A 27578-nucleotide genomic window follows, 5' to 3' on the forward strand; every position below is an offset into this window, starting at 1 on the left:
ATTTTTCTGTCACTGGGCGAAACATTTGGCGGCGATCAAGTGTTGCTTGCGCCAAATCTTGATATAGAGCACAGGAGACCCCCCTGAAAGGACATCTTTCTTGCTGCTTGGAGTATAGCCTCTTTGACTTTGAATGAGTGGACTTTCATAAGGACATCCTTTGGTCTCTTTTTCTCTCCTGTCAGGGACCTCCCACCCAGTGTGCTCCTTTCACCTTGATTTTTAACTGCAACTGTCCAATTAATTCTCCAAATAGTCCCACGACGAAGGCTTCCAGGTCAGGACCCTCCACTCCTTCCTCCAGGTCCTTAATTCTGATGATGTCAAGGCACAACCTATTTTCCTAATCTTCGCTTTTCAAGATGGTTGCTTGCAGTTGAGCCTTTGTAGTGGCTCCTCTGCTTGGTGTGTGTGTTTTTCCCATTGTGTCATTTTAGTTTCAGGGTCTTTTATTCCCACTCCCACTGAATCGACATCTTGCTGGAGTGTCGTCAAACAATCATTTAATTCTGTCTTGAGGGCTTCCAGGGAGTATGTGAGATCAGTCTTGTGTTGAGTGTGTAATTTTCATTTGAATTCTCAAAGGGAAGCAAGCAGGTCATCCTTCATTAGAGTCATGCCTGCCCCCTTCCCGAGCGCCCCTGGGTGCTTTTGTGCATCTGTCTTGGCGAAGTAGCTCGAAACCCTGCTGGATTGTGTTTAAGATTTTTTTGCCAGAATCAAGATGTATCCACTGTTGCAGAAGCAGGGTGAAGACCACTGACTCATTGTCAGTGAAATTGCTCTCCCACCCTCGGAGCTCCACCATTAAGTGAGGTGCCCCTGCCCCTGCACTCTTGAGTGTTAGTGATCGAGGCCCTCCTCCACCCGCAGGTTTCCCTGCGCCTCATCCCTGGTGGTCCAGTGGACCTCCGTCTCCTTTCTCTCACTCTGCTCCTTCACTCGTTTTTCTACCCTTTCTATCTTTCACCTTTCTGCACCTTTCTGCATCTCTGCTCTTTTGTGCCTTATTTCTGCCCATTTTCCCTTTCTCTCCCTCTGCTCCTTCACTCGTTTTCACTCGTTTTTCCACCCTTTCTATCTTTCACCTTTCTGCATCTCTGCTCTTTTTTGCCTTATTTCTGCCCATTTTCTCTTTCTCTCCCTCTGCTCCTTCACTCGTTTTCACTCGTTTTTCTACCCTTTCCATCTTTCACCTTTCTGCCTTTTTCTGCATCTCTGCTCTTTTGTGCCTTATTTCTGCTTATTTTCCCTTTTTTCTTTATGCCTTCTTCCCTCCCTTTACCTTTCCCCGCCGCTGCTGCCCCCGCGGCCCCTCCCCCCAGCGCGACCGGCCCAATCCAGCTCCTCTCCCCGCTCCCGCCTCCCAGCTGTCCAGCCCTCCCCGACCCCTACTTAATGGCGGCCACTGCGGGGACAGGCGAGCAAGACAACTGACTCATGGTCAGTGAAATTGCTCTCCCTCCCTCGCAGCTCCACCACTAAGTGAGGTGCCCCTGCCCCTGCACTCTTGAGTGTTAGTGATCGAGGCCCTCCTCCACCCGCAGGTTTCCCTGCGCCTCATCCCTGGTGGTCCAGTGGACCTCTGTCTCCTTTCTCTCACTCTGCTCCTTCACTCGTTTTTCTACCCTTTCTATCTTTCACCCTTCTGCACCTTTCTGCATCTCAGCTCTTTTGTGCCTTATTTCTGCCCATTTTCCCTTTCTCTCCCTCTGCTCCTTCACTCGTTTTTCCACCCTTTCTATCTTTCACCTTTCTGCCCTTTTCTGCATCTCTGCTCTTTTGTGCCTTATTTCTGCTTATTTTCCCTTTTTTCTTTATCCCTTCTTTCCTCCCTTTAACTTTCCCCGCCGCTGCTGCCCCCGCGGCACCCCCCCCCCCAGCGCGACCGGCCCAATCCAGCTCCTCTCCCCGCTCCCACCTCCCAGCTGTCCAGCCCTCCCCGACCCCCACTTAATGGCGGCCACTGGGCGGCCGCGCAGCGGGCGCAGTCTACAGGCGCGCCGCTGGTGCACCGAAGGCGCGTCAAAGGCAAGCACGTCTGCACCCGTCCACGACCCGTCCGCGACCAGCACCAGGAACCCTGGACCTCCGCCCCGCCAACGCTACGACCCAGCAGCACTCCACGCACTCAACCCAGGCTGCAACAACAACTGCAAGCTAGCATCACCAGCCGACACCCATGGACCCTTCAGCTGTCACCACTGCCGGCACACCTGCAGCACCGCCAAGAACACGGATCCAGCACAACCCGCCCACAAGAACACAACCGAACTGAAGACCCTGCAATGCATCCTCCTCAACGTCCGATCCCTCCACAAACACGCCGCAGAAATCTGGGACCTCCTCAACAGCACCACCCCGGACGTAGCATTCTTCACCGAAGCCTGGACCAACGCCACCTCAGGACCGGACATCGCCATCGCCATCGCCATCCCACAAAGATACAAGATCTACAGGAAGGACCGCCCCACCCACTCAGGAGGAGGAATCGCCATCGTCCACAAATCCAGCCTCCGCCTGAGCACACTCCCTGACGAGTCCACAGAACTGATGGAACACCTTCACTTCAAGATACTGGCCAGCCCCACTACCGCCCTCCGAGGAACCCTCATCTACCGACCCCCTGGACCCCGCGGACCCTTCGCCAACTCCATCACGGACATTATCTCCCCGCAGGCCATCGCATCTACCAACTACACCCTGCTGGGAGACCTCAACTTCCACCTCGACAATCAACTGGACCCCAACACCACATGCCTCCTGGACAACCTCCACGACATTGGACTCTTCCAGATCGTGACCGAGCCCACGCACTCAGCAGGACACACCCTCGACCCCCTCTTCACTACAGGAAACTCCATCACCTTCAGCCACACCACCGAATTCCCATGGACCGACCATTGTTGCGTCCACTTCACCTTCAGAACACCCACCATCCACAGACACCAGCACCTGCTTCCACAAAGAAACTGGACCAAAATCACCGACGACCAGCTCATCTCCTCACTCAACAACTCCACCCCAACCATCGTGGAAAACGACGACCCCAACACCGCAGCCCGAACCCTGCATAGTTGGATCTCGGACAGCACCAACACCATAGCTCCCCTCAAGAAAAACAACAATACCCGTGCCAAGAAAGCCAGATGGTTTACCATAGAACTTCGAGAGTCCATGCGCACATGCCGCCGCCTCAAAAAGGCCTGGAGAAACACCAAATCCACAGAAGCCCACAACAACTTCAGAGCCGCCACCAACGCTCACCATCAACTCATCAGAGAAACGAGGAAAAAAGCGATTGAAGACAGAATCTCCACCCATGCACACAACAGCAAGGAACTCTTCAGCATCATCAAGGAGTTCGCCCAACCCACCAGCGAGTTTTCCGACATCCATCCCTCACAAGACCTCTGAGACAAACTCAGCACATTTTCCACCACAAAATCAAGAGCATCTACGACAACTTCGACGAAGACAACCAACACACTGAACCCTCACCAACCACCCGACACCCGGAAACCAGCGATTGATGACTGGACAGCCCTCACCACCAAAGACACACTGAAGACAATGAAGTCAATCCACTCAGGGGCCCCCACGGACCCCAGCCCCACCACATCTTCAACAGAGCCGCTGACACCATCGCACCCATGCTCTGCCACACCACCAACTGCTCCCTGGCAACCGCCTCGTTCCCCGATGACTGGAAACACGCCGAGGTCAACCCCCTTCTGAAGAAACCCTCAGCGGACCCCACCGACCTCAAAAACTACAGACCCATCTCCCTGCTCCCTTTCCCAGCGAAAGTCATCGAGAAAGCCATCAACAGCCAACTCGCCACATTCATTGAAGAACACAATATCCTCAACTCCTCCCAATCCGGCTTCAGAAAAAACCCCAGTACGGAAACCGCCCTCCTCGCCGCAACAGACGACATCCGCACCCTACTGGACAAAGGAGAAATAGTAGCCCTCATCCTCCTAGACCTATCAGCGGCGTTCGACACAGTCTCCCACCGCACCCTAATACGCAGACTCTACGACGCAGGAATCCAGGACAAGGCCCACGACTGGATCTGCTCCTTACTCTCCGGCAGGACGCAACGGGTCAGACTCCCCCCTTTCCTCTCAGACCCCACACCTACCACCTGCGGAGTCCCCCAGGGCTCCTGCCTCAGCCCGACGCTCTTCAATGTCTACATGGCTCCACTTGCCCCCATCGTCAGAACCTACGGACTCAACATCGTGTCATACGCAGATGACACCCAGCTCATCCTCTACCTATCCAACGAGCCCAACACCGCCAGACGCAACTTTCGAGAAGGCATGGAAGCCGTCGCCAAATGGATGAAAAACAGCTGCCTACAACTAAACACCAACAAAACAGAAGTACTCATCATGGGTGCAAACCCCGACGCCTGGAGCGACACCTGGTGGCCCACCGCCCTCGGAAACCCGCCAACCCCCAGAGACCACGCACGCAACCTGGGAATCATCCTGGACTCCGAGCTCAAAATGGACCGCCATATCAACTCTGTCTCATCTTCCTGCTTCCACACCCTCCGCCTCCTTCGTAAGACCTTCAAATGGATCCCCCTCGAACACCGAAAGACAGTCACCCACGCCCTGGTCACCAGCAGACTCGACTACAGCAACGCACTCTACGACGGAATAAACAAAAACCTCATCCGCAAGCTACAGAACATCCAGAACGCCGCCGCAAGACTGGTCCTCAACCTGCCAAAACACTGCCACATCTCCCAGCACCTGCACACACTCCACTGGCTCCCCGTCGAGGCAAGAATCACCTTTAAGATGCTCACCCATGCACACAAGGCCCTCCACGGCACCGGACCAGCATACCTGAATAGCCAGCTCAAATTCCACGCACCCCAAAGGACCCTGCGATCAGCCCAGCTCTCCTACGCCGAGGTCCCCCGCACCAGCAAGACCGGATCGGGAGGCCGCTCCTTCTCCCTCCTCGCGGCCAAAGCATGAAACGCCCTTCCGCTCCACCTCAGACAGACAACATCGCTCCCCATCTTCGCAAGAAACCTCAAAACCTGGCTCTTCGACAGACCCCCTCCTTGATGGAATGGAACCTGCACCCCCCCACCCCTAGCGCCTTGAGACCCTTACGGTTGAGTAGTTGCGCTTTCACAAACTCCTGATTGATTGATTGATTGAATACTGCAGCGCACTGCCTAGTCTACGTCTAACCCCCCCCGACTGGGGGCCTGCACTTGATGAGCGCTTTCGGTGGAACCAACTCACTGCGAGTGACTCTATGCTCCCACTTGCCAGTCCAATCACTGGAATGACCCGCCCATTCTTTCCTGGTTTAAATTGGCATCCCCCGGGTACCACTGCTTGTCGATCCAGTTCATAGGTGGTTTAACTGCAAACATCTGTCCGCTGAACTGCCATTCCAAAGTCTGGCATTAACCCCCCGGTACCCTGCGCATATTTCTGCCATCTTGACTCTGCCGCTCACAGTCCTTGGTTGCTGCTTCTCACTTTCGCTTTTGCTACTTGTGCCATGCGGGCTGCAAAGTGGCAAAGCCAGCTGCTCCGCTGTCTGCAGGCGCCCGTTCTTCCTCTTCAAGGCTGTCCGTGCTCTGGCTTGACCCAACCTCTCTTCCGGGGTTACGACCTCTCCTTCGTTGCTATGTAACCCCTCTCAGAATTGCGATACGTCCTCAGAGCTGGGACCTCATTCACGCCGCCATGTTGTCCCTGGCTCTTTTGCAGTAATCCGGCGTCATCCAGTAAATTCTTCGCACTCGGGCACCTTCCTCCATTGCCCTAGCCTGCGGATGTTGGCCCCTGCACCAGAGCTCTGAAAACGCCGCTGATTAGTGCCTCAGGCCCATCATTTGAATTAGTTGGTGGCAGAGCCTCTGCAGATTACATCCATTCAGCCATCTTGGCTCAATTATAATAGCACTTCCATTTCATCTCAAATGAAGTGTTATGTCTGTAACCCTCAGAGCACTTCCAGATTATATTCACTAGGGTCAGGATGGATTTTCAGTGCCTGCAGTGTATATCACAATTTTATCATCATAAGCTGCTGGTGTAAGAGTGCATTACTTAAAAGAAATACTGGTTATGCATGGGTCACTCCTAATGTGTCTAAGAAGAGGATTAATGGGCAGATACATACCTTTACCGAGTTGAAATCAGTTTGATTGAACACCATTTAATCTTATCTTTGCCTGAAGGCATGTGTATAAGGCCATCGTCATTTTGATGAATTGATTGCCAAGAGCATAATGTTGTAGGGTTACTCATAGCTAAGACCAGGAAACCTTATTGAAGGCCTTTTCTACTTCTAATGCGAGTGCGGCCATGGGTGTGCAGTATGTTTACGATCTTGGTGTCAAAGATGCGGGTGTTGTCACTGGCCATTCTGCTGTTTACAAAGCCTATTTTTGAACGGTGTATTTATTTATGTATTTAGCCATTTGTAGCTTCCTAGAAAGATGTACTGTTGCTAATAGCCTAATATACTGATCCCACTCTACACATGATTAAAGTTAATAAAGTGAAGTCTTAGGCACGGTGAGATTAAGTGATTTGCCCAGAATCACAGAATGTTCAGCGTCATTGCTGAGACTCAAACCCAGTTCCCCAGATTGAAGGTCGACCGCCCCCGTTAGGCCAACTCCTCTACCCTAATTATTACTATTGCATCTATTTTTCCTGCTAAGGGTTTGTATGATGACATTGTTTGTAGCTAGATTGAAATTCATAATCTCACAGGATGTTTTATAAAATAATTTAAAAAAATTAAACTCTCATACAAAGTAAAAGTGGTTACTTGATGATAAAACATATATTTCCTAAAACTTATTTAAACTCTGTCTGTAACTTAAACAAATGTATTTTGGTCTGCAAAAAATAGTGGAAGATATTGGAAGTGTTAAGTAATACATGTAAATCAATTTCCACAATTTGAGGAGTACTTGTAGACCCAAATCGCAAAGAAACTTAAACAAATGTATTTTGGTCTGCAAAAATAGTGGAAGATATTGGAAGTATTAAGTAATACATGTAAAACAATTTCCACAATGTGATGATGACCATCCATTCTATTACATGTGCGTTATAGCTAGGGCTCCTGGTTTTATGGTATTTTGTTTTTTTACATTTCCATCTTTATTTATCAACATTTATTTTTTGGCCATCTTATTTCTATTTACCCATATTTATTTTGTGTTTTGTGAACAGATGAGGCGGTAACCTGTATATTTTCCCATTTATTTAACGGTTAAACATGCACTCATATTTCGTTGCATGTCAGGTTTTAGCACATTATGCAGCCAAAAATAAAATAATAAGATGCCATAAATTAGCATATTAGCACAAATATATGCATGCAATAATGTAAGCAAATCTCATTGAGCTTTGTACCTCCACATGCTGCCATTATGTAAAGCTTTTGGCCATGCTGCCAATATGTACAGCTATTGGGCTGAAAGTCAGTAACCTCAGCTTGGGGAGACAAATTATCTGCATATTTCTGCTTTTACTAATAAATACAGACAGGAAACAATGTGTTCTGTCTGTATTTATCTGTAAAATCAGTAAAAACTGAAAACAGGGAGCCCTAATTATAGCCCATAGTGCTTGTAATATGGCAAAAGGGTAGAGTTGCCATGTTTTGACAGACAATCCTAAGCACCAACCTCCAAATAAGGCCCTATGTTTTCTTTGTGCGCCTTGGTTGTGTTTCTATTCCCTTTTTTTTATTTTTAGCTTTCTGTTGTCCTTTGATCTTGGTCTAAAAAAGACGATGTCTGGTTTAACATGCTCCGAATAGTTGCATTAATTGGATAAATACGCATTGCGTTAACTATGGCTACTTTCCCACAGTTAAATACAATGGCCCCTATTAAATTCCTATAACTGAAAGTTAAATTACCATCTGTAACCACCAATTCCACTAATACTAACTGTTGTTTAAAAAATGACAGTCATTTGAATATGGGTTATGAATATTTCAAGGACCCTCCTAAAGATGGATATTTATGTGAATACGGTTTGGTCTCATCCCTACTTTGTGCATTGTGGGGCAATGGTTAGTGATTCCTCAAGACACGTCCCTTGCTGCTTCAGTGAGGTACATATGAAGACTACTAGGTATTTTATGTTTTTTTTGTCTGAGATTAAATGATCTTCACTTAAATATATCTATAATTGTTTTAATTCCATTATTAAATGCAACATTACTATTCTTTATTTATGAGAATTTAGTTCTTAATTCACTTATAATTTCTAATGATATATGTCCACTATTTTACAATTTAATGTTGATTAGCTTATAGATCATTCCTTCACAAACCTTGCATAAACTGCAGTTTACAAAAACAGTTTGATTGCCCATTCATTTTGGCTGCATTTTATGCCCTCTCAATAGGATGTGCATGTTCTACTAAAAGCCCCATCTCAACGTAGGAGCTAGGATTATACTTATTCTTCCTCTAATTTGTTAACTTGAAAGGCATCATAACAAAATCATGAAACAAACTATACTTCGTAGTACCCATAAGTAGTACAACAAGAAAACATATAATCAAAACCATCCAACTATGTTGCAAAAGTCCCAGCAACATTCATGTAGCCAGCCATACTAGTGTGTAACTTCTGGAAACATTTTGTTGCTTGTTTCTCCATTCTGTTCATGTCACTCTTGTATCTGGTCGGCTCCTATACCAAAGAAAATAAATTTTAGTGTCACCGAAAATAAACAGATTTCACCAAAACTTCTCTTCACAACCATATAGTAATATATAAGTACCTCCAAAGCACATTTGTACAAGTCGTTATAAACATTGTATGATACCAAAACCACCATCAATCAAATTGCAATCCCTTCAATCATCCTATACATGGGTGGGATCAGAGTAAAAGTAATCCGCTGCAGGGTATGGGAAGAATAATCCTTGCCTCATGGCCTTATTAGAATGTAAACGTTCTCAAAAGTTAGGAACACTTTATTTAATGCCTGTCAAGGTCTCACCTGTTATTTCTACAGGAACGCCACGGATCTGCAGGATAGGTCCACAACGTCCCCCAACCACCTCTCGCGCCTATTTAAAAACAGGCTACAACAGGTAATCAGGGGAAGAGGGGAAACAAAACAAGGAGAGGATTGGGAAAGACACTCCTCCGCCAACCTGGAACAGCCAAAATACTTCACTCCCAGGAAACAGCTGAAATCGGACCTTTCTAGGCAAACAGGGCTGAAAATGAGTGAAACATAATTAGAAAGCAAGTACCTCTACTTATCATTACATGTCTCTGTGTGGTAAAGAGATATACCTAGTTCCCCTTTTTGAACAGGAGCATGGAGGAGGTTCAGAATGAGGTCAGGTCTGAGTAATGCTGCAATTCAAAGTATATTATTTCAAGAAATATAAACCTCCAAACGTTTTCCATATGTCCCCTTTTTATGATTGCCCACCTGCAATAGTTCTTGCAACGTCCGAAATATGTATAACAGAAAAAAATATCCCCGAGGCTGTACTGAAGTTCAGCACCACTGTGGGAAAGGTATAGATACTCAGCCTCCTATTCATGACACTATCTTAAGTATCCCATTGTAAATGAACACAATGCTAACAAAATAAAGATTACCAAACAACCTCTTTCATTCACGTCTGTCTTTATGTCTATTGCACATATTTATAAATGTTTTGTATGTTCTTTGGTCTAAAAAATTGAAAAATAAAAAGCAATTTTGATGAATTAACTCAATCACAAGACTAAAAATTTAAGTTTCTAGTCTGTTGGTAAAATCATTCAGTTTATCAGGTCTCAGTGCTGGCATTTGTTTTGGTTGATTAACAAAATAAAGATAACGGCGCAGAGCGCTGAATACTGTGACCTCGGCAGTCATATTTATCCTTCTATACAGGTTTCCAAGACTTCCTGCAGCCAAAAACACGGAAAACAGGGACTCACGCCCGACGAGAAACCAGGACGCCGACGACGCGGAAGTGAGGGCCCGCGACGCACTGGAAGTGACGAGATCAGGTACGGGAACACTAGAACGCGAAGCGCTCGCGCAAGGCAGGGCTTCAACCTGTTCTGCCTATCCCTGCGCATGCGCATCTAACGGGAGAATCTCTGCCGCCGGGAGTCTTGCGGGAGGCGTCTCAAGGAATTTGCAAGCTCCTGATCCGGCAGTCATGACAGTATACTCCCCCCAGTGTCCCTCCTACTGGCTTGGGTTTATCAGGAAGTTGCCTATAAAAAGCTCGCACCAATCGAGGGGCATGGACATGACTTGCTGGTTCGCAAGAACGTTCCTCAACACCATACCCTTTCCAGTGGATAAGATACTGGCGCCTATTTCTCACTCTCCTCGAGTCAATGATGGCTCCTACTTCATATTCGAGGTCATTATCTACTGCAACAGGACCAGGCATGTCAGGCAATTGTGTGCCTGGAACCGCAGGCTTTAAAAGGGACACATGGAAAACTGGATGGCATTTCAAAGAGACGGGTAGCTCCAGCTTCATTGCCACAGGGTTGATTACCTTGCAGATCTTATAAGGACCTATATATCCAGGTCTGAATTTACAAGATCCTTTTAGGGCTAGGTTCTTTGTGGATAACCACACCTCGTGCCCTTGTCTATATTCTATCTCTAAACTTCGGTGAGCGTCCGCTCTCTTCTTGTAACTTTTCTTAGCCTAATCTAAGGTCATTTGTGTAGACTTGTGTATATCTTGTAGTGTTTGTACCAAATCAACGGCTGCAGGAATGGAACAGGAAGACAATTAGGGAATTGATGAAATCTGAGGGTGATACCCATAAGTGCAGTAGAATGGCGAGAGATCTATGGAGGTGTGATGGCTATTATTGTATGACAGTTCTGCTATCCAAACCAACTCGTCCCATTCCTCCAAGGTATATAAAACCTGGCATCTAACGTACTGATCAAAGCATTGGTTTACCCTCTCTGTCTGGTCGTCAGTCTGCGGATGGTGACTAGAAGACAAGCGTACATCAATGTGGAGTAAGGCACATAACCCAGTCCAGAATCTTGAAATGAACTGAGTCCCCCTATTGGAAACCAAAACTGTTGGGAGCCCATGTAGGCGCACCTCTTGTTGAAGGAAGACAAAGGCTAATGTTCTGGAAGTGGGAAGACCTGACAGGGGAATGAAGTGAGCCATCTTAGAAACTAAATATACCACTACTAAGAGGGTATTATTGCCCTTTTTTGTACGAGGTAATTCCACTATAAAGTCAAGTTAGACCGTGTGCCAGGGACGTAGACGAGTGGGTAAAGGCTGAAGCAGCCCCACAGGATTCTTATGTTGAACTTTTCCCTGAGCGCAAACGTGCCATGTCTGGATACATTGTTTAGTGTCTTTTCTCATAGTTGTATTAAACATTAAACAAACAAAATGCCAGTACTGCACATTTAATCAAAACTGAAGGTAATTGAGTTAAGGTTCCTCAATTACAAAGACCACTCTTTCAGTCCAATTTATCAAACATTATTCAGTTTATTTTAATTTTTCTTTCTTTCTTTTTTTTGTAGAATTGCAAAGGATTTTTTGAAATTAGGAAACAAAACAATATTGAAGTAGCTCCTACTAAGTCTAGTATATTTCATAATTTATATACAGTGAAACAAGGTTATTAATAATAGGGGTGATGTTGGAAAGAGGATTGTGAGAGAAAAATTGTTTTGGAGGAACACACTACATTGAATAGACTACAGACAGTGAACTTAATTGCCACACATAAAGACGAGACCAAACAAGTCAAGGGATGGTGTAAGAGGGGAGGGAAGGGTGAAAAGGATGTGTGTACACCCTGCGCTAGTCCTATTTATGGGAGCAGGTGCTACCACCTCCACTGAATGGAACAGAAGAAACACAAGGTTTTGCTTCAATCAAAACAATAGACCATCAACGATTTGAACATTTAAACTATAGTAGCATGAGATTGGTCTAGATTAATGGGTGAAGGAGGTCGACGCGTTTCGAATCCCTTTAAGTGGTGGGATTCTCATCAGGACCATGTGGACAAAATCTGGAAAAATAAATTCAAAACATACTGTCAGTCACACGGCTGAGCAAGTCTCAACTTAACATTCAGTCCCTCACACACTCAGCTCATACCTGAACTTCTGTGAATACTCGGTCCCCGAAGGGCAGAAGTTGATTGACTGAAATATGAAAAATTCAGAGAAGGGGTTTGTGAGTTTTTTCAAATGAATGGGGTGTTTCATGATGAGAGCACAAACGTTCAGGGAGAAAGTCACAGTACTCACTTGGACGTGTGGGAGAATGGATCTCTTCTGGTCTCTATAGTACTCAGACTATTGTGTCTTTTTTTTTGGAATGAATACAATTCATCCGCTTTTTGTGTTTTCTGAAAAAGATCAACAAAGTTGGGGGTGTTCAATACCTAGTTTGGTGGATGGAAACTTAAACCACTAAAAGTCATGAATGCCGGAAAATTCTGCACTGGATCTCCGTTTGTTTGAAGAATAAAGGATGTCACAGCTTATTCGCAACAATCGATGGTAGCCCGGGAACGGGGTGGGACATGCTTGTGAAAAACGGACTTTTCGCATTGTTGGTGAAGAGGTTGTTTTTGCTCTTTAGACGTGTTTAATCACAACATTGCATAGAGCCCCGTAACGGGGTGAGACATGCTTATGGAATAAACGAACTGTTTTACAACGGCATATTTATAGACGTTGGAAAACTTGGATCGCGGCTAACTTGCATCTTAGAACGTGTCAAAAGGTGCAGCATATAGGTAAGGTGGACGTCTCGATGGTTAAACAGTCCCTGCGCTTACTTGATAAGTCTTACCTTCGGGTTAAAACCCGGGAGTCCTCCATGGGCGTCTCTTTCCTCGATCGGAACGCCGTACACTGATTCCGGTTCAGCAGGTTGAAATGGAGATCAATTCCGAGTCAACGGCAAGCAGGGAATTGTAGTCGGACGCTGATTTTCTATGTAATGTGGTGTTTCGGAGTACAGTTGAAGTTTATTCTTGGTTCCATAAATTGTTTTTACCGGCGTTTGAATTAAAAATCCTTAACACACTAATAGTTGTGGCAGAGTGGAGTTTTTTTTATGAGGGCTGTCGATTTAAACTGCCAGTGTTCTGGATGGAGCAGAAGACTAAATGATAGAACGGTCTAGTTTAAACAGACCAGTGGATGTCATTGCATAAGGAGTTCTAATTTGAATTTTGTGTGTTCTCTCGAAGTGGACCATTCAGGTGAAACCCTATCTCTTGTTATGTTTTCACAGGTTATATAATTCAGACATTTCGTTTAAACCTCGGGTAGCAGTATTACATTTCAAAATGAGCATTGCTTCTCGCTGTCTTAATTTGGCCTCTAGGTCTCCGCCTCTCAGATCAGTTTCCACTTTTGACATCACTGTCCATTTGAAGTCCAAATCCCCATGGGTTTCGTCAATTCAGTGTTGTACTAGAGGGGCGGTGACAACTTTTCTCTTTATCCTGGATTTGTGTTGTGATATTCTTTGCCTAGCTTCCTGATTGGTTTTCCCTATATACAGTTTATTGCATGGGCAAAGAATTGCATAAACCAGGTTGCGCGATTTACAATTAGTGAAGATGTCATGTTTCCACAATATTCCTTCATGTTGGAAAACATTGCCTTCATATGTGGAATTACAGCACAAGCATGTTCCACATTTCTTATGTCCTATGATTGGGGGGAGGTTCACATAATCACGCAATGTAGGAACTTTTGTTCTCGGTACTGCTGCTCGCACGATTTGATTCGCAATGCTCTTGTCTTTTTTAAAAGCAAAGAGTGGTGTGGCCATAAACTGGGCATCTATGTCTTTTATCAAATGCCAGTTCTGGTGAATGACTTTTTAAAAAAAAATTCGATGATGGGCAGAAGGTTGTTACGCACACTGTGCGTTTCAGATCTTTCTTCTCTTTCTTTTTGAGAAGTTCTTCACGTGGTGTCCATCACGCTCGTTTTACGGCTTGTTTTAATAGTTTAGATGGGTACCCACGGTCCAATATTCTCTCCTTTAAAGCATTGGCATGATGCATGTACTCATCCTTCAAGGTACAATTTATTCGTATTCGAAGGAACTGGCCAATGGGTAGATTTTGTTTTAAACGTCTTGAGTGATTGCTCGAATAGTGTAGAGCTTTGTTGCGGTCTGTTTTTTTCTTGAAGAGTGTCGTTACTAATTGGCCATTGGTACAGTAAACTTCCACATCTAAAAAAGAGAGTCTAGTATGTGATGATTGAATACTGAATTTTATGTCTCTTGTTCGGTTGTTCAGCCATTCATGAAATTCAGATAGTTGTTCAGTTGTGCCGGACCATGTAAAGAAGATATCGTCGATAAAATGAACCCAGCCTCCAATCCATTGTTGGAATGGGTTGTTGTTATGGACATATGTGTCCTCATATTGTCTCATAAACAAGATAGCAAGTTCCGGAGCAAAAGGATCCTGCACAGATGGAGAGAAAATCAGGAGGTCGTCGATGTAAGCAATGACGTATTGATTCAGCATGTCCTTCAAAACCTTGTTCATAAAAAACTGGAAGGCTGAAATTCAAAGGGCATTACTAAATACTCGAATAAACCATACTTAGTACAGAATGCAGTTTTCCATTCATCTCCCTCCTTGATACGCACCAGATTGTATGCTCCACGTAAATCTAATTTCGTGAATATACGTGCGTTCTTTATCTGATCAAGAAGAGAGGAGAATAGTGACAATGGGTATCTATTCTTGATAGTAATTGTATCAAGAGCACTGTAATCGATGCAGCATCTGAGACCCCCTTCTCTCTTAGTTATTAAAAAAGAGGTGATGATGAGAGGATCTGGACCGACGGATGAATCCAATTCTTAGCATTTCATCCAGGTATTCTCTCAGATAAACATTCTCCTTTTCAAATAAGGAATAAACCCTATTCCGTGGTATGCGGGCTCCTGGCTGTAGATCAATCCTGCAGTCATAAACCCTATGCGGAGGACGACTGGTGGCCTGTTCCTTATCAAACACTTTCTTGTAATTCTGATAGACGAAGGGTAACGCACCATCAGCAATAGCGAAGGTCTCTTCCTTTATCTCAGAGACTAAAACGCAAGACATAGGACGATCTGCAGTTAATGAGATATGATACTTGCAAGTCTCTGATTGAAAAGTAACTGTCATTGTAGTCCAATCCACCAAAGGATTAAGCTGACGTAACCAAGGAAGTCCTAAGATAACAGGGAATTGGGAAGACTGTATCAGGTCAAAGGAGATGCCCTCCCCGTGTTTCTGTTTGATGACCAAAAACAACTCACTAGTGGTATGTGTGATTGGTCCTGACTTTAAAGAGTTGCCATCAATAGTAGTGACTTCTTCCCAAACTGTCTTAGATACTTGTGGGATCTTCCACCTCTGGGCCCACTGTATGTCCATAAAGTTACCAGTTGCCCCAGAGTCTATTATTACCTTAACTTCAAGAGCGTTACGATCCCATTGTAAGAGGGAAGATAAAAAAAATGGTGGGGTTGACTTTGCTTGACTTCCAGAGATGAGACAATCAGTCCTGAGCTGGCCGAAGTCCTTGTCTTTGAAGACTCAGGGCTTGCTAGTTTTCAGAACGCTTTTGTTTAGGTTTGACTGGACATTCCCTTAGAAAATGGCCTTGTTTGCCACAATAAAGGTTTAGCTTCTTGTCACGTCTTCTTTGTCATTCCTCATCACTGAGGGGCCCTCGCAAGCTCCTTATTTGCATAGGCTCTGATTCGTCTACCGCCTTCTCAGGTTCAGGTCTCTTTTTGCGATAGGATAGCCATCTACACTCACCCTTGCCCTTCTCCTTTCTTCGCTCTGTGAGCCGGTGGTCTAGTTTAACCACTAAATCTATAAGTGCGGAACATGATTCAGGGGATCCACTACTTGGGCTAATGCGTCCTTTAAGTCATCTCTTAATCCCTTATAAAATAGAGCACTCCGCTTTTCCTCAGGCCACCCTGCCTCTGCTACCAGCCTATGGAATGTAGAGATGTATAGAGTAAGGTCCTAAGTTCCCTGCTTCAGAGAACACTTCAGTGTCTGGTGAGCGAGTAAAGGTGTGTTTGTCAAAAAGCTTTCTAAATTCCCTTTTAAAAGCATCATAATTCTGGAGCAAAGGGTCACTTCTTTCTACCAAAGGGACGGCCCAAGTAGCTGCGGAGCCTCCCAGATATGAAATAATAAAGGCCTCCTTAGCTTGATCAGTAGGAAAACTAGATGTCTTACACATAAAATGGAGCTGGCATTGACTAATAAAGGTGGCAAACTTGTTGGAATCCTCTAAAAAGCGTTCTGGGGTGCTAAAGGGATGGAAGGAGGAGTAGTCACCTGTATTACTGGTTTATGAGCGCTAGCACTTGGTGTTCCCACCCTTGCCTCTATCCTTCTTTCCTGCTGTAATGCGTCTACCCTGGCTGATAAGGACTGAGTTTCGACCTGCAAATTCCCCAACATATGGGCTAAGTCAGATAGCGTTCCCTGACTGAGTTCCATGACGTTCAGGTAGAAAGAAAAAACTATTCTTTCTGGGCTTTGCATTGAGTCAGGGTCTCACCTGTTATTTCTACAGGAATGCCAGGGAACTGCAGGATAGGTCTACAATGTCCCCCAACCACCTCTCGCGCCTATTTAAAAACAGGCTACAACAGGTAATCAGGGGAAGAGGGGAAACAAACAAAGAGAGGATTGGGAAAGACACTGCTCCGTCAACCTGGAACAGCCAAAATACTTCACTCCCAGGAAACAGCTGAATCGGACCTTTCTAGGCAAACAGGGCTGAAAATGAGGGCAACATAATTAGAAAGCAAGTACCTCTACTTATCATTACATGTCTCTGTGTGGTAAAGAGATATACCTAGTTCCCCTTTTTGACCAGGAGCATGGAGGAGGTTCAGAATGAGGTCAGGTCTGAGTAATGCTGCAATTCAAAGTATATTATTTCAAGAAATATAAACCTCCAAACTTTTTCCATATGTCCCCTTCTTATGATTGCCCACCTGCAATAGTTCTTGCAACTTCCGAAATATGTATAACAGAAAAGAATATCACCGAGGCTATACTGAAGTTCAGCACCACTGTGGCAAAGGTATAGATACTCAGCCTCCTATTCGTGACACTATCTTAAGTATCCCACTGAAAATTAATACAATGCTAACAAAATAAAGATAACAGTGCAGAGCACTGAATACCGTGACCATGGCAGTCAAATGTATCCTTCTATACAGGTTTCCAAGACTTCCTGCTGCCAAAAAAACACAGAAAAAAGGGACTCACGCCCCGATGAGAAACCAGGACGCCGATGACGCAGAAGTAAGGGGCCGCGACGCACCAGAAGTGACAAGATCAGGTACAGGAACACTAGAACGCGAAGTGCTCGCGCTCGGGAAAGGCAGGGCTTTAACCTGTTCTGCCTATCCCTGCGCATGCGCATCTAACGGGACAATCTCTGCCGCCGGGAGTCTTGCGGGAGGCGTCTCAAGGAATTTGCAAGCTCCTGATCCGGCAGTCATGACAATGCCATAATTGAATGTGAGAATTATGCTATTTCAAAGCTTATGTACTCATGGTTAATTCCATATCCAGCACTGGTTTAAAATTAAATTGCTTACATTTTGATTCTGAGAACCAATTCACAGCTTTCAGATGTCCTCAAATAGCCCAGAAAAAAAGCTTTGGCAGCTGTGGCTCTCCTAAAGAACGGGCCGGAAAAAGTGGTAAGACAATGTGAGTCTTCTGCATTACCTATCACACCAAAGTGCTAACGCAAACAGAATTCTGCAGAAGAAGGTTTACAAATGGAAATCAACACTTGCTGTACTCTCCCTCTCTTAGTCTACATTCCTTCGTGAGGACCTGCATACCATTCAGAGGTTAGGATTATCATGGAAACCTTGGTAAGACACAACTTGAGCATTGTTTTATATATTTATATCTTAAATGCAACAGTTCTGGGGTAAACACCCCACCAGACAGATCCAATGCTCCGTCATCTAAAACAAGATTTATTTTATGAGTGAATTTTAATTTGTCGCCCAATCAATGAAGTGCTCCAGAACCTTATTGACATGCCACACATGCAAGCCCCTCAGTTTCAGTGGAAGCCCAAAAAGATAGCATGAGACTCTTACTTTTGTGTAGTAAACACAAATAAAAGCTTATTTAAAGGAATTAAGTATCCTAGTAAGCAATTCCTTTCCCCATTACTTTTCTTGAAAAACTGGCAATCTTTGTCACGTTATCCCAAGTGATCATGTTCGCTATTCCAAGCACCAATAACATTTTCCTCTCCAGTCAGACCTGTATCTCTTATACAGCTCCTCAAGCCCTCTCATAGAACAGTGACACATCGTTTGAAATGCGGGGGACATGTCAGTGTCTCTTTAAATCCTTCATGCCATCAGTAACAGAGACACCTCAAGCATGATTGGATTTGTGAAAGTTCTCAGATCCATCAGAATCATAAGTTCCTAGGGTAGAACCCAATAATGCAATCTCCAAACTGGTGTCACTACTGCCACATTATCTCCCTGCTTTGTCAAATGGGATTTCCACTCTGTTGAGTAATTCTGGGCCACCAGTCCTCAAAGCTGCAAGAAGATGTTTATTGCTACCACATTCAGGTCCAGACTTGATCTGAAAAACTCTGGAAGTTAAGTGTTCATCCAGTAAGCACACAGATCAATGTAACAAGGTCCCCAACTGGCCATCAGAGCTCAGAATATCTTAGGAGGAAGACACCTGTCGCTGGAATACACTAGATGCCTGAAAATCAGGTCTCATTTACATTGGATTTCCTTGGAAAATACTCCACAGTCAATGCATTCTTCTGGTAAAGGTAATGGAGCTAGAAGTCTATGGCCACCTTCAGGTAGTTCATGTGGAGATGCAACTCTTCTCTGGGCCAACTTCTGTCTCTAGATATAACCAAGCATCAGGTGCCCCATTTTAGCCTGCTGATGTCCAACTACATCAAGTCATCTGGACTAGATCCAAAGAGGGACTTTACACACTACGCCTGTGTTGCAGCTACCTGATCCTGAGAAAGGGTGATTGGGCTAGGATAAGATGAGCCTTTTCTCAAATGGTGATCTTTAACCTCTGGAGAGCACTACAATTTAGGTTTAAATCTTTTTTATTGAGATTCATAAGCAAATAAGAAAGGCCCAAAATTGCATTACATACATTATCTCTTGGGCGAAACAGGCCCTGGATGTCTAGCGTTCTGATGGGGGATAGAAGGAACCAAACAACAAATATAAGGGAAATGATTCTTATTCTACCTGTCCCCACCAACCCCCCACCCAACCCTCATCCACCGGTTGGACTGTTGATGAAAGACCCCTCTAAGCCGCCTTGTGCGACTGTGTGTCCTGTCTCTCTACTGTGTGCGGTTCTGAAAGGCCCAAGAGGCGTAGGTACCTTGGACATGTGAGCTCGCGGAACTCAGAGGCCAGGAGAGATAGGAATGGTTGCCAAAGATCATCAAAAGTGGATCCCCTCCCGGCCAGGGTAAGAGTCATCTTTTCCATTTCAAGGACCTGCCACAGGCACTGCAGCCAGCCCGTGAAGGTGGGGGTGCGAGGGGTTATCCAGGTTGTTTTGTGTAGCAGAGCCCAGGGCAATCACAATCTGAAGGCCCGTTGAGATGTGAGCGGATATGTCAAGGGGTTCGGTAGGCCTAAGAGGACGTAGGCAAGAAACCTCGGGACTTGGGTATTGAGGTACTCATCTATCTCATCAAGGATTTAGGACCAATAGGGCTGTATATGCTCACAGTCTCAAAAAAGATGCACTAGTGTGCCCAGCTTTCTGCAACCCCGCCAACAGTCAGGGCTCTGTCCAGGATCCGTCTTGTGAATGCGTACAGGCGTGTAGTACCAATATGTGGTCACCTTCATCAGTGTTTTAATCCGCCCCATGTTGCATGCCGAATGACGTGCCCTGTAATACACACCCTCCCACTCTTTATGGCTGAGGGTCTGACCAAGATCTTGCTCCCATGCGCGCGGCCCCCGTTATACATGTGTATGTGTGCCGGAAAAGCAGTGTCTTGTAAAGGTCTGAAATTAGTTTCTTATCTGTTGTGCGTGGGATGAGCCATTTTTCGTAGGGAGTAAGGTGACGCAGGGCATGCGGTCTAATATGTGGGTGTAGTTCCCAGTGACAGAGCTTCAAGTACTGTAACTTTTCAGGCTTGGGATCCCATAGACTGCTCTAATCTGAGGGAAAGGGAGAATCCCCTCCACATCAAATAAGTGCCCCAGTGAGCGACATTCTGTGGGGCATAGGTGCATCCAAGGCCTACCAGGGGCTGCAGCATATCTTTTGCCACCCCTGGCTGGCCATCCAAATTGACACAAATGGCTGATCACTCAGGTGGGGCAAGGTGGTGTAATCACCCCTTGCTTAGATATAGTATACCTATATCTGATCTTATATCTGGACACATATACACCTATAAGTCACTCCTATGGCAGGCCTTAACAAACCTGGAGGCACAGTGCTTGGTTTAATGTGAGATGGTGCTCTAGCATGAGCTGAGCCTGTCTGCAGCTTTCGGAACCATGTCCTTATAGCTGTTCTGGGATATTGCCATACCATATACTCTTAAGTGCATTATGAACCTTGCGGTTGAATGCTAACTATGGTTTGGCTTTATCAAAACATGTCGTGTAAGGTGTAATACGCTTTGGAATACTACCCCCTCGCCAGTCGTGGCGATGGGGGTAGCATTCCACCCTTCTAGAGGGAGAAGACATGTTACTTTCCTAAAACGCGGTTAAAACTAACCAGAGCCTCAGCATCACAAAATGGATGCTGCTGCCACAGACACAAGTTTGGCCTCCTACTGCTGACCGAAACTCCGGCAGGGGAGGCCTGGACAAAAGGTTTCCTGTCACAGGGAGGTGCTAGCACCACTCCAGACAGGAGATAGTGGATTGGGGCAGGGAGGGCTGAATGAAACTAGACACTGCCTGGGGCACACAAGGTGTCCCATGCATAGCCCAGTTCAAACCGGTGCTGGGGCACTCCAGCCCCAGCTCTGGCACGAAACTGGACAAAGGGAAAGGTGTGTAACCACCCCCTTCCTGGGTCCCACCCATAGGAGGGACCTAGCAGGTGATCCAGCCCCTTGATTTGGAATAAAGGTAGGAGCTGTGCCCATAGACTTTAGATCATCCTTACTGAAACCTTGAAATGAAACTCTGGACCCTTCAACATCCTACTCGATGTAGAAGACTGAAGAATCTCCCTTGTGGTCAAGGAGTGACCACCCTGCACAAGCAGGCACCATCAGCACTCAAAGGTTTTCTTTCTTGTTGCTCCCACCGGAGCTCGAATGACAGAGACTGACAAGAACCAGACTTCCAGACTTCCAACAGCCCGATCCACAGTCCCAGCAAAGCTGAGACCCGTGGAGGTGACGTGAGATGTGGGACCGGCCATCTTGGAAAGCCAGCAAAGTGCTTCCTGTGCCCCTCCCGAGGCACCCTCAAAGCTGTGCATTGGGGATTGAGAATCCCCAGCCCCGAGCAGCTCTTGCACCAAAGATCACCTCTCCACACTCACCGAGTGCTGCATGGGGCCCTTTTGCATTTTCCTGCTCGATGCGTCTGTCCGGTCTCTTGCCCGTTGGCTAGTGGCCTCTGTGACGACGAACCTACACATGTTTACTGCTGGTCTGGTTGCTCCAGACTAGCCCTTGCTCCCCTCAAAATAAGCAGCCCATCAGACCTTGCCGGTCTGATCCAGAAGCCATCTTTGATTCCTGCGTGGGTTGCATTTGCCAAGGCCTGTTGACTCCGATTCGAGAACCGACACCGCCGACAGCGAGAGCCTTTGTGGGACAGTCCGTGTCCAACTCCTGGTTGTTGTCGATACTTCCTGGTCCACGTGGCGGCGGAGACAAGCTTCACGACATCACCTGATAGCAACCCGACATCGCCAGGATCCTTCCTGGTTCCTTCCTGGTCACTTGCTAGTGACCCAGATTGTATCCCCTCTGCTTTCAGGTGCTCTACATCTTCGACCCACCCTTGGATCCAACCGGACTCTTCTCTCCTGGTCGCCTGCAGCATCTTCTCCTCCAGGCACCAAAGAACTGCACAACGAAACCTGACGCACTTTGACACCTATGCACCTGCTTCCTGTGGGTGAGGTAACAAGAGTACTCCGGTGCTCCTGTAGTGGTTTACACCTCTAGTGTCCTAGTTTTAAGTGGTTAAGTTCTAGTCCAGTCGGAAGACTTCCAAAACTGTAACTTTCTAACTTTTACGCACCATTGACTTCTATTGGTACACGCGTGTGCTTATAGACACTGCACCTGCATCCTGTGGGCCTCCTACATCCTAACTGCTGTTAGTCCAGTGTAGCCCCAGCGATTCTCAAGGCCCTAGGCCTTACCATTGTTTGTGATGTGGTTCTTATACCACTATTTTAGTATATGGTTTTAGGGGCCACCCGGGCCTATCCATATTTGTGCAACTTTTGTATGTTATATGAAGTTCTTTGTTTAACGCTTGTGCTTCTGTCCTCATATAGAGTAAAGGGGATTATTCTAGTAATAAATACATATATTTTATATTATATAACTTGTGTGGTTTCCTTTCAGTTGGCATTAAAGGGATTGCATATGGTAACACAGCTGGCTTCACATGCCCTCTTGAGTTTAGCCTAAGGATGCTTTTGTCCATGCTACCCCTAGGATAGCTGGTCTATAAGGTTGACTTACAACCAATCATCATAAGGGTCGTTTGGACTGGTGGAAGGTGCTCACTAGAATTAGTGATCATCATATACCAGGCCAACTTCTCACATTGGTGTGCAGACAAGAGTAGCTGTGGTAGGGGACCTGGTTAGGCCCGAGTCCACCTGAGTTCCCCAAGTAAACCCAGCCATATTCTTGGGGGCACTCCCACCACCTGGGGGATTACTACTAGTAGTAACAGGAGGTGCTGGAGTATTACCTGGAGGAATATTCTCCTTATTGCTGGCCTTAGGGCAACTGCTGTCAGTCTTCCAATGGCCAGGCATTTTACAAGCATGGCAATAAGGCTTTTTCACTGTAGAGGAAGTGTCTTGGGACCCACCCCATCCTTGGAGTTTTGAGGCCCCGGGGAAGTCTTGTCTTTAGATTTATCCCCACTTTTTTCTTGAGGCTTGGTAGACTCCTTCTTCTGGTCATTACCCTGATTTCTAGGCCTAATCCTGGTTCTGACCCATTTGTCTGCCCTCTTACCCTATTCTTGTGGAGAGGTCAGATCTGAGTCCACCAGGTGCTGGTGTAAAAGCTGGTTTTGACAATTACTAAGGATCTGCTCCCCCATAATCAAATTATACAATCCTGTATAGTCATGCACTTTGCTGCCAAGCAACCAACCTTCCAGAGCCTTAGTAGCACAATCTACAAAATCAGTCCAGTCCTGAGTCTGTGTCTTCTGGGTATCTCTGAACTGCGACCTACACTGTTCAGTGGTTAGGCCAAACCCATCTAATAGAGCACTCTTCAGGACATTGTAATTGTCAGCATCCTTTTCTCTTACAGTGAGGAGCTTGTCTCTACCGTTGTCTGCAAAGGAGAGCCACAAGATTGCTGCCCACTGCTTTTGGGGTACCTGCTGTACTTTGCAGGCCCTCTCCAGAGCAGTTATCCATTTGTGGATGTAATCCCCAGTCTGATAGGGAGGGATAATCTTGGTTAGGTTTCTATGGTCAGAAGACCTATCCCTACCACTAGGGATATTGCTACCACCAGGGGACTCTAGTCCACCTAATTTTCTCTCTCTTTCAAGAGCAAGGGTGTCCTTTTCTAAGGCAATCTCTTGCCTTCTGATCCTGAGCATGACTTCTTTCATTCTAGCTTCATGTTCCCTCCTCTCAGGAGAAGTTCTTCTCCTTTGGGAATAGGCAGAGTACCCCACAGATTCCACTGAAGGTGATCTTACCGTTCTAGGTTCACCAGTAGGCCTACGTGGGGGGACGGAGAAAGTTCCGTAGAACTTCTGCATTTTAAGCTTGATTTATATGCACCTACCGGAACCTTAATGTGATTTTTCAAATGACACTCTCAAGATTATTTGGTAAAACAATGCAAGCTGTAATCCCACACGCTGCACACCAATGTGAGAAGTTGGCCTGGTATATGATGTTCACTATTCTAGTGAGACACCTTGCACCAGTCCAAAAAACCCTCATTGATGGTAGGTTATAAAGGCAACCTTATAGAAACTATCCTAGTGGTAGCAGTGGAGAGCAGCCTTCAGGCTTAGACTTAGAGGCGAGTTAAGCAAGTTGTTTTACCAATTATAATCCCTTGAATTATCAAATGAAATCATACCACACAAGGTATATATCAAATATATATGTATTTAATCTAAACACAACCCCCCTGATCTCTTTAGGAGGTCAGAGGTAAAAGTACAATACAAGGAACTTAATAAGCATACGATAAGTTGCATAGTACACGTTATGCCCTAGGGGCCTCACAAACCATATACTAAAATAGTGGTATAAGAACCATGTGAGGAATAGAAAGCAGGCCTGGGACCTGTGGAATCGCTGGAGCTACCAAGAACAATCAAAGGTCAGGATGCAGGAGGCCCACGGGAGACGCGTGCAGTGTCTAAACACAGCCGAAGGTTACCATTGACTTTCTATGGAGAATGAACCAGTTACAGTTTTAAAGATTAAGGACACTTTTAGGTTAACTACGATGGAACCCTTTTAGACTAGGACACTTCGAGAGTCAAGACCCACGGGACACCGCAGTACTCGTGTTACCTCACCCAGGAAAGCCGGGTGCATTGGTGTCTTTTGGTTCGGGTTTTGTCGTCGATTCCAATGGAGAGCTGTGAAGAAGTCCTGCAGGTGACCAGAGAAAAAGTGTCTCGGTGGATCCAAGGGTGGATCGAAGATCTGAAGAACCTGAAAGCAGAAGGGACAGAGTCTGGGTCACTTGACAGTGACCAGGATGGCGACAGGAAGATGCCAGGCGATGTTGGGTGATTTCAGGTGAAGGAGGTGAAGCTTGTCTCTTCAGTCACGTGGTCCAGGAGGCGTCAACGACAACCAGGAGCTGAACTTGAGCTGTCCCACAAAGGATCTAGTTGGCTGCGGTATCGGTATCCGGATTGGACCCAATAAACCTTGGCAAAGGCAATCCACGCAGGATGTCGAGATTGGCTTTGGTGCAGACCAGCAAGGTCTAAGGAACTTCTCTTTTGCAAGGAAGTTATAGCAAACCTGAAGCAACCAGGAAAGCAAAGTAAATCAAAGGTTGGCCTTCAAGGGGGCTCACTAGCCAACGGACTAGGAACCGTGAAGGCTTGTCGAGCTGAAATGCACAAAGCGGGCCCACGGGACACTCGTGGAGTGTGGGCCTCTGAGCTTCAGTGCAAAAGGTGCTTGGCGCTGGGGCTTCAAACACCCCAATGCACAACTTCGGGATACCTCGGGAAGTAGGTGCAGCTTGCAAAATGCAGAATGTCCAAGAGTTCCGGTCCCACGTCTCTCGTGTCCGCTACTGGTCTTAGATTTGCTGGGAGCTTGGGTCAGCATCAGAGATGTCTGGAAGTCCATAACTTGTGTCGCAGATTCTTTGGGATCCGGCGGGAGCCTAAAAAATGCAGACTGGCAACGATGCAGTTGGTGCCTCTTTGAACAGGGTGGTCAATCCTTGACTACAAGGGAGATTTCTTCCATCTTCCAGTTGATATGGAATGTCGAAGGTCCAAGATTTATGTTGAAGAGTTTCGTGCAGGGTAATCTAAAGTCCTAGGGACTGGGGTTCTATCTTTATCGTAAAAATAGGGGATGGACTAACTCTAGGGTCCCACCTATGGGATGACCTGGGAGGGGTTGGTTACACCCCTTCCCCTTTGTCCAGTTTCGTACCAGAGCTGGGCCTGAGCGCCCCAGCAACCGGTTTGAACTGGGAAAGGCATGGAGCACTTAGTGTGCCTCAGGCAGTGTCTGAAAAGCATTCACTGAATGCAACCCACCCTGCCCCAATACACTAAAGCCTGTCTAGGGAGGTTCCAGCACCTCCCTGGACAGGATACCTATTGTCCAGGCCTCCCCTGATGGAGTTTTGTCCAGCAACAGGAGGGCAGTCTCATGTCTGTGGCAGCAGCATCCATTTTGTGATGCTGAGGCTCTGTTTAACTTTAACCGGGTTTACCAGTAACTACATGTCTTCTCCCTCTAGAAGGGTGGAATGCTACCTGCGCCGCCAGAACTGGCGTGGGGGCGGGGGTGTATTCCAAAGTGTTTGAAACCTTACACAACATGTTTTGATAAATCCAAACCAAAGTTAGCATTAACCGCGAGGATTATAATGCACCTAAGAGTATATGGTATGGCTATATCATAGAACAGCTATAAGGAGATGGTTCTGAAAGCTGCAGAGGGGCTCAGCTCATGCTAGGGCACCCTCTCACACAAAACCAAGCACTCTGCCTCCAGGATTTTCAAGGCCTGCCATAGGAGTGACTAATAGGTTAATATGTGTATATATATATGATCAAGGGCAGTTCCTGCCCGAAACGCGTCATGCCTTAACTTAACTGCGAATGGATAAATAAACCTTTTCGGTGAACACTCTGCAAGTCGTGTGGTGGTCCGTATTTTCAGCCTGGGAAGCAGAAATATATATATATATATATATATATATATATATATATATATATATATATATATACATACATATATATATATCGCTTACAACTGCGGGTCCAGAGCTGCCTTACTTGGGCAGCTTTCTGTGGTACAGGAGGTGCCTTTATTTGCGGGGTGCTTGCGGGGACATTGGCAATCCCTTTAATGCTTTTTTTGCATGCGAATGGCGGCGGCGACCAACTTGGGTTTACGGAACCACCAGTCCCAGAGAGCATTGCTTCAGGTTTTACACCTGTGCATAATTACTGAGGGTATTTACTGGTGCCTGCAGCTTGCCGTCATGTCACATGTGCTGCCACTGAAGAGGGCGTTGGCCCAAAACGCGTCTGGCAGGAAAGGGACTCTGTTCGCAGCTGGCGCCATTGCGCTGGCATCAATTCCTACCTGTAAGTGTATCCCCACCTAGCGGAAACTCTTTCTTTCCATATATATATATATACTTTCGCTCCCAGGTTGTCCACCTTTGAGTAGCACACGAGCAGCAGCTTTATTTATGTGTAGGTGAGGACGGGGATCCGCTTTGAGGTGCCGCTCCGTAATGGATCTGCCCGACGCGTTTCGAAGCTCCATCTGCTTCTCTTCAGGGGCTTTAACGGAAGCGGTGTGCGCACCCGCTACACTTCTCCAATTTCATATAACTCACCCGCCGATGGGAGGCTCCAATGAGACTTCTGGGAAGTGTAGTGCGGAAAGCACACAATCAAGTCCTGTATGGACTCCACAAGTGGGCCCGTCCTCGATCCCATGTACGGCTGCTACTTCACTGCCGTGACCCCCAACGCTAGCGGGGTGGTGCATACTCTGCAGCTGGACTGCCGCATATAGATTCTCGCTCCCAGGTTGTCC

The 27578-nt window shown here is 46.3% G+C and overlaps 1 protein-coding gene across 1 annotated transcript in view; it reads right to left on the reverse strand.

Moving 5' to 3' along the window:
* Window positions 1–6122: 6122 nt before the first annotated feature.
* Window positions 6123–27578, reverse strand: part of GPR4 (G protein-coupled receptor 4) — a 297433-nt gene continuing 275977 nt past the window's right edge. Inside the window, exon 3 of the mRNA XM_086938365.1 lies at window positions 6123–8714. Coding sequence (XP_086794491.1) covers window positions 8692–8714 — 23 coding nt within the window. The 3' untranslated portion in view covers window positions 6123–8691. The remainder of the gene's footprint in view (window positions 8715–27578) is intronic.

The sequence above is a fragment of the Lissotriton vulgaris genome, chromosome 9 (assembly GCF_964263255.1).
Source record: "Lissotriton vulgaris chromosome 9, aLisVul1.2, whole genome shotgun sequence".
Taxonomy (NCBI): Eukaryota; Metazoa; Chordata; class Amphibia; order Caudata; family Salamandridae; genus Lissotriton; species Lissotriton vulgaris.